The 8,637-nt window shown below is 33.6% G+C and overlaps 1 protein-coding gene across 4 annotated transcripts in view; it reads left to right on the forward strand.

The window, feature by feature from the left end:
* The window catches only part of LOC106869320 (EVI5-like protein), a 301,815-nt gene that overhangs the window by 266,265 nt on the left and 26,913 nt on the right, over nucleotides 1–8,637 (forward strand). For all 4 annotated transcript variants that reach the window (XM_014915019.2, XM_014915018.2, XM_014915020.2 and 1 more), the window contains 5 exons: nucleotides 814–867; nucleotides 1,567–1,737; nucleotides 3,165–3,320; nucleotides 4,715–4,861; nucleotides 6,895–7,059. In XM_014915019.2, the coding sequence (XP_014770505.1) occupies nucleotides 814–867; nucleotides 1,567–1,737; nucleotides 3,165–3,320; nucleotides 4,715–4,861; nucleotides 6,895–7,059 (693 nt within the window). The remainder of the gene's footprint in view (nucleotides 1–813; nucleotides 868–1,566; nucleotides 1,738–3,164; nucleotides 3,321–4,714; nucleotides 4,862–6,894; nucleotides 7,060–8,637) is intronic.

Here is an 8,637-nt window from a genome sequence, read left to right on the forward strand (position 1 = left end):
AACCGTAACTAATCTGCACATCCTCTGATAACTCACAGATGGTGATTTGATGATTTTTCCCTCCATGCTGCAAGCACATCTGCAATGTCTTTCTCAGTTCTGCTGGTTGCGTGTCTCTCAGAATGTTCCTCAATATTGACATTTTTTCAGCCATCTTGGAAATGACCGAACCACTCATCACTCCTCTCCATACACTTTCTGCAACTTTGCGCAGGCCTCTGAGCAGGTATCACCATGACAACTTTTCTGTTATGGTCAATGTGACAATCACACGCTACACACTTTCCTTCCAAGCACTGCTGTAAACAGCAGAGTTCAAGGTCAATTTTTGTCAAGCAGCTTCACTCTATATGCTTTAGCTTCATTACTATGGCAACAGTCCGAATACTTATTGATCAAACCTCATATATATTATGCTGAAATCTTTTTGAAATGAAATATTTTTCATCAAAATTTTAAGTTAGATAAGAACACTTTTGTATGGGTGGTCTTAAAAGAAGTTTGTATTAAAAACGTACAGCACATGTGAATTCATAGTCTATTAGTGTTTCTGTGTGCATTTGTACATGTTTGAATATATTCTTATATCTATGTGTCCTTGTTTTCCATTGTCTGACATGTATCCCTGAACATATTTCAATATTTGCAATTGAATGAATTAGTTTGATGAAATTCATACCTCAATGGAAATACTTAGATGCAATTCATACTTCAGTGTATTATTGGAAAACACAATACTTCCACATGTTTTACATTTTTTTCATATACATACATATATATTTATTTATTTATTTGTTTATTTTCTATTTACAGAGGTTAAGAACTGAAAACAGATTGCTACGGCAGCGGATAGAAAACTTGGAAAAGGTTATTATTACTTTACCATTCTTCTCCAAATAATATTCATTATTACATTTTGTGTGTGTGTGTGTGTGTGTTGTTTGTACACAAATAGGTCACTGTAAACAGTGTAGTGGCTATTACTTCAGGCAGTTGTAACAGTGGTTGTAGATTGTTATTTTTAGAATAGGTCAACAGAATCAGTAGAGTAGCAGGCAAAATATGCCTTTCTCAGAATTACTTTTATCCTTTTATTTTCTAATTTTGAATCCTGCTGTGGTCAGTTATACTCCCCCCCCCCCCTATTGTCCTTCCAAGGTTAATCAAGGTTATATTAGAAGACACTTCAGCAAGTGTCTTAAACTATACCCTTGGACTGAACAATGACTTGTGAATAAAATTGCAAGATAAGAATTCTATGAAAGCTTGTCATGTGTGTGTGTGTTTGTGCGCATGTGTGCACAATTATTATCTACATACTTTTGTACTGACACTGGTTAAACAACATTGTTGTTATATTTACGTCTCCTGTAAATGGTACATCCTCTAACTTGTCTGTTTTGCTATGTGAGAACCAGTGAAATAAAGTACCTTATTTGAAAATAAGTATAGGTAACAGGAAGGCCATCAAGCTGTAGAATATTGCTTCAAGACATTTCCAAACCATGCCAGCATGGGAAAAGTGGATGTAAAAAGTGATGAAGGGTTATATTTTGTTATTTTCAGGAATCAGCATCTCTGGCAGATAAGTTGATCCAAGACCAAGTAACTCGAGCTCAGGAAGCTGAAGAAACTTTTATACTGAAAAACCAATTGGCATCAGGAAAGCAACTGTTACTTGAAACACAAAGGAAATTACAAGAAGCAGAGAAATTAATTGCAGAGATAAAGGAGCGTGTAAGTATTCTTTTTTTTTTTTCACCCCTCATTATTTATACACATATAAATACTTTTATTCATTATTCACTCCACCTTAAATTTCTTCATACACCCTTAAACACTTCTACAAATGCTTGGCCTCCCAAAATGCATGGTAGTACATTTGTCCACAGCCAGCTTGAGTTGCCAGTCTATGATCCTTTGTTGCATTGTGTCCAGGTCTGATTGTAGGGAAGATCTATAGTGTTCAGGATCAGTCCTTTTTATCTCATGGTACAGCATGATGTCATCTGCAGCCTTCAGCACTGTAAAGATTTAGCCCTCCTAACTGAGGCTTAGTGTATCATAGTTAACACAAAGAAATGTATCCAGCTACAAAATTTCCTCCACTAGTTCGACACACTCCAGTATATTATTATATTTAGCCAACTTGGGAGCTTGGAGAAACATGCATTCAAACAAAGTAATAGCGGTGTTAGCTGTGGTGGTATTAACTGCATTGATGGTGATATTGACTATGTTTGCATCAGTGCTGACTGTGTTGGGAGTAGGGCTGGATGTGTTGGTGGCAATGATTAAATATTTTTCAGATCTGTCTCCCAGCAGAAAGACTTGTTTTGTTCTTACGTTCCATCATTTGTAAATTTCAAACTTTAATTTCATTATAAAATATTAAAAAAGTTCATATTTGTGTGTGTGTGTGTATATATATATATATATATATATATATATATACACTAGTGGGCCTCCCGGCCTTCAGCCCAGTCTGTACAGTAACATTTACAGAATTTCAGTATATACAATGTTTTAAACTTTTTTCTTTGGAGCATATATGAAGAGTTTCTGTGGGCTTCCTACTCTAGAACAACCTACATACAAATGACCATGTGAGAAACAGCCCTCTTCCAAATGGAGCCTGACAACCTGCACTATTTGACCTTGGGACTTGTTAATGGTCAATGCGTAACTGACTCTCAGTGGGAATTGCAATCGATTTGAAACAGGGGACACCTGTTGGTATTAGTCGTATTCTAGGTATAAATACAATATCTGTCTTATCACATCCAGTGAAGATTTTTGCTTCAATAATGATCAAAGTAATTTGAATGACATGGAAAACCTGAAATATTATCAATTTTATTTAGTGTTTTCAGTGGTCAGCATACAAAAAAACAAGCTTTGCTTTTTATAAGGATATATAGATTTTACGATCAAATACTATGTGGATTGCTAGAAATAGGAGCCAATACACTACCAACTCACCCCATCAATCCGTTTTCAGAAAATAAATGCACAGTTATCTGTGGAATAGTCAGATTAATTTAAATGACATGTAAAACCTGAAATATTATCAGTTTTATTTAGTGTTTTCAGCAGTCAACAAAGAAACAAACTTTATGTTTTATAAGGATAGAGATCTATCTATGTACTTTTCTTGCTTTCAGACTGAATCAATCAATGTAGCCACTGTACTTGATGATAAGATTGCTCAGCATCTAGTGCAGCAGCTACAAGAAGAGCTGATATCAGTGCGGTTAAAAGATAATGAAACAGCTGCTGTGATTAAAGATATGAAAGTTAAAATCAAAGAACTTGAAGATGTAAGTAGATTTCTCTTACTAATTGATTTGGTAAATTTTATTGTTATTGTTTAATTCCCATATCAACTCCCATCCACCTGATCTATTATTATTATTAAAGATGTGCTAATCATAACCATTGTATTTGTTTGTATATCAGAGACTACATTGTTCGATATATCTTTAAGATGGTAGGATCTAATTTGAGTGACCTTTTGCTGCTATTTCTTGTAGGTTCAGTGGCCATGTAGAACATTGGTCATTTGCTTGATTGACTTGGTATTAAGAGAAATAGTTGCTTGATGCAATCAATTACTGGTCAAGTACTCAATGGCATATTGGTTGCTAGCTGGTCAAACATCTGAATATAACTATCCATACACCATTTTCTTGTCTAGTTGAGCACCACACACTATATACTCTAGCCTATAGCCATTTATCACATGGTGGACCATGAAAAATACCAATTCATGGCAGAGGATTGACAGAGTTGTCATAGAATCAGGGGGGATACCTTGCAGCATCCGTTCCAATTCATTGTATCCTGACAGTAATGATATAGATGCCTGGCTATCTTGACCCAAGTCAGCAGCCTTTCTTTTGGCCACATATAAGTGATATAAAGAGGAGAGACTTACATGCATAAGTAGCTCTGCCAGTCTTTCTAAACAGATCTTGGCCCAGCCTGCTCAAACATATGCAAATGCATGGTCAGCCTTGACCGCCAGAGGCCCTAATTTTTTTTTTTTTTTTTTTTTTCACAGACATGTTCTGTATCATATCAGGAACCAGTTTTTCCAAAGTATTCTCATTAGTCCAGATGCACTATCATGCATTTTAGAATGTTTTCCATTTCTCTCCTCTGCCTAAAATATAAACAAACCTCCTAATCTTTTCTCTCTTATTTAAACAATGGGATGTGGTAAGGTAGATGATCCTCTATATATTTTATCTATTTTTGTGAAGGAAGTGGAAGAAGAAATGCTCTTAAATAATGTATTTATTAGATACAAGACAACATTTTTATCACTGTTGACCTAACTCCACTATGTTACTAATACAGGTACAACTTTGATTCTCCAGAACCTTTTGGTTTCAAACCCTTTCCAGATTACTGATTTTTCTGAACCAAGGGTGGTCAACACTCTAAATTAAACCAATATTGAATTTTCTGAAAATAATTAAATGAAATACAGGCACCTGTACATTAGTATAAATGATACAAGTTTATTAATACTATACTGTACAAGGTACCAGTAAACTAGTTTTGCAGCTGCAAGAATTTGAAGTTCCTGCTCATAAATTAGTGTGGATTATAAGCAGTTCCAGATCAAATCATCAATATCTGTACTTATTTTATCATCTCCTCTTTATGTACCAACTTTGTAATAACCTGCTATTACTTAACATTTCAGACAAATCAAATGTTACAGCGAGCTCCAAGTAATGATGTCCAGCATTTACAAGAAGAACTTATTGCTGTGAAGTTGCGAGAAGCTGAAGCAAATTTGTCATTGAAGGAACTCCGTATGAAAGTCAATGAGCTTGATCAGTTCTGGGAGGTTAGTAGCTTGTCTTAATTTACACCAAAACGAAATATTGTTCTCTGTTGGTTGTAAAATACATTGCTACAGACAGGATTTATGAAATTCCTGACAACTGAAATACATTTAGACAGCATATGCCAGCATGGTAAATGATGATGAAGATGGTGTCATGTACACAAAATCTTTTATATCATACACGTTTTGATATAGAAAACATGTCATCATCATCAATATCTTACATCTATTTTCCCATGCTGACATGTGTTAGACTAGTCTCACAGTTTCTCAGCAACTAGCATAGTCCTTCATTCTTCTGACTCAGCAACAGACCAAATCAGTTAACTCTGTTACATCTTTACTTTTGACATGGTTTTATAGCTGGATGCTCTTCCTATCACCAACCTCTTAGAGCATGTGGAAGGTGTGTATTGTCTCCATTTGTCCTTTCCTTTTCAGCATAGTTTTACAGTGGGATACCCTTCCTAACACAAATCACTTTACAGTGTCAGCTATGTTCATACTCATAAAATCCATAACAATTACTATACGTTTAGACTTAGCGAATAATCAAATCTTTGATTAGTATTGATAGTCATTTATGGGTGGTAAATGTCATACAATTCGTCTTCACTTGACTCACTTGTTGATATACTGTTGATGAAATGCAAACCCAATAACTTTATCTACTGATATCAGATTCTCCAATATGCTAACAAAGTGTCTTAAAGACAATACAAATCTGATGTCTGAGTAATAAATGGTTGAGCAAACTACTGACCAGGCATTTGGTTAGATTCTGTTGGCTTGTCAAAACATATCTATTTTATAACTTACTTGCTGCCATAAACCTGATATACACAGCTAACTAGCAACTGGTTTATGCCAACTGATGGTCTATGCATGACTTGAAAGAATGCACAGTCTTACAGGTGTGATAATATCTAAGGTTACAGTTTCACAACTAGCTGCACACAAATTGACAGGGTTATAAGAAAGTACAACATACCTCTTTCTATCTATCTCTTTCCCGCTCACTTGTTCTCTCAATTTCTAAACTTGTCTGTTGGGAAGAGGTTGCCATTCATTTAGAATTATTTTCAGGAATTAATCCCATTGGCAGTTTCTGATAACTATTGCAGATAGATGTGTCTTCTGGATCAAAGATATCTAGTTGTCTGTTTCTTATTTTCAAGAACCTATTGGATAATGATATTCACTCCTGTTTACTGTGTTTGGTTTCATTTTGTGTGAGCATATGATGCTTTTATACTGATAGTATAAACCCTGAAAAGTAAAGTTGACCACAGTGGCATTTGAACTCAGAAAGTGAAGAGCTGAAAAAAATGCTGTTTAGCATTTTCTCCAACACATGAACAATTCTGCTAACTCACTGCCTTAAAACTAATAATAATGATAATAATAATAATAATAATAATAATAATTATTATTATTATTATTATTATACTGCTGCTTTAGGGCACAAAGACAGAAATTTTAGAAGAGTGGAGGTTAATTGATTACCCCACCTCACTCCCCACTAGTGTACTTAGCTGGTACTTTATTTTATTGACTCCAGAGAGATGAAAGGCAAAATTGACTCAGAACAAAAACGAAAAACGTAGCAGTCAAAATATGACAAGATACTTTGATGCATTTACAATTCTACCTAATAATAATAATAATAATTTCAAATTTTGACAAAAGGCCAGCAATTTTGAGGGAGAGGATAAGTCAACTACATCGATCCCCCAATGTTCAACTGGTACTTTTTTTATCAACCTTGAAAGGATGAAAGGCAGTCAACTTTGGTGGAATTCGAACTCAGAACGTAATGATGGACAAATTGCCACTAAGCATTTTGACCAGTTTGTATTTCTTTTTATTTGTGTATTGAAATAGTGTATTTCTTTTTATTTGTGTATTGAAATAGTGTATTTCTTTTTATTTGTGTATTGAATTATTCCTTTTGTTTTTCTTTACTATCATAAAATATTGTTTTCATTTTTTTATTTTTTATAATAAACTCTAATTTTCCATTACTCCTACAGAAACATTGTATGAATAACTTTTCACCAAATGTTTCTGAAGTGAAAAATTGCAAACATGAAGTGCGGATTCTCCAAGAAGAATTGATGACAGTAAGGATAAGGGAAGCCCAGTCTCTCTCAGCTCTGAAAGAGATGAAACAAAAAGTGATGGAACTGGAAACACAGGTAAAGACATGAAAAGGAGCAATTCACACTCTCTCCCCTTCTAAAATTAACATGACACTCCACTATATCCAGCCTTCCAATCACCATAGTGTTCTCGTTGTAATGTTCTGAAGCAACAAACAAAATTACATGTAGAAAAAGAAAATTTTTGTCCACTTCTCTAACTTTGTCTCAGTAATGTAAATTCCAGTCCTAGTTGCTGTTAACTTAGATATGATCTTTTTACTTTTGTTTGAATCTTCTCATTTAATTTAATGAGAATAATATCATTCCTGCCCATATTAGCATAATAAAATTTGTAAAGACTTACAATTGCACAATCACGTCCCAACCAGTTGATTTCTTTGAAGTGTGTGTAGTATGTTTGAATTCTAATATTTCAATATAGAAGTATGAGTGCTTTGAAAAGCTGTTTTCAGAATGCTAAATCATGAAACTTATGTTACCAGTAATGTTCATGATGTTTTTGTAATTCTGTGTGGTATGAGACAAAGACAGATATAAAAAAAAAAAGGGGATATTTTCTGTGTCTCTATAGTATTACTAAATATTAATGTCAGCTAATTTAAGGACAGTTATCTTGATTTATTTAATCACTTGCTATATACATACTTATAGAACACTTTTTTTTTTTAAATGATAAGTTTAATTTCAAAGATTTTGAATTACCCTAATGTAATTATTGACAGTAACGATTACACAATAAAAATAAACGTTATTTAATTTTAAAATATTTAAGACATTTGTTTTCAATAAAATGGAATGTTAATCAAGAAAAATGAAATCATATTTTACTATTATGAGGCTGAATACCCAAAATTTCTCAAAGAAGGATCACGTCAAGTTTGATGATCAAATCTGGAATATCTTTCCATTTTTTTACTATATAATGATGCAATTTGCTCAGATCCTGTATTTCCTTTGTTGTATACTCGTCTTGACCAATTTTTATAAGTTTTTCTATTCAATTTAAATTTAAGGATTTTGTTGGTGATTGAGGCATTTGGATTTTCTTGCAATTGATAAATTCTTTGATTACTTTTGAAGTATGCTTTAGATTGTTGTCATGCCAAAATATCCATGATTGACCCAAATAACTGTTAGCATTTGGAAGCATAGTTGCTCTAAGGTCTCTACATAGGATGTCCTGTTCGTAATGTCTTTGATATATGAGACTAAACCTATTTTGTAGATATGCAGTATGACATTACCCTCACTATGCATAACTGTTGGACTCTTGCAGATTGAGTGAAATCCATTTCCTATGCAATGTTGGACATACACTCAAATGTCAGAGCCAAATTTAATTGAATTTTGACTCATCTGATCCAGAGATTTTTTTTTTTTTTTTTTTTTAATAGTCTGATGATGTTCAATTCTTATGCTTCTGAGCAAATTGACTGCAAACACCCCTTTTTCTTCAAAGAAATATTAGCTTTTGTACATACAATATGTCTCACAAACAAATACTGCTTTAGTTGGCTTTTGATGATGTCGCCACCAATCTTCATATAACATTTCTGTCAAATGTCATGCAAAATATTGACAACAGTCATTTTCCTGGTCTTCATCAATAAA

Source organism: Octopus bimaculoides, chromosome 1, assembly GCF_001194135.2.
Source record: "Octopus bimaculoides isolate UCB-OBI-ISO-001 chromosome 1, ASM119413v2, whole genome shotgun sequence".
NCBI lineage: Eukaryota > Metazoa > Mollusca > Cephalopoda > Octopoda > Octopodidae > Octopus > Octopus bimaculoides.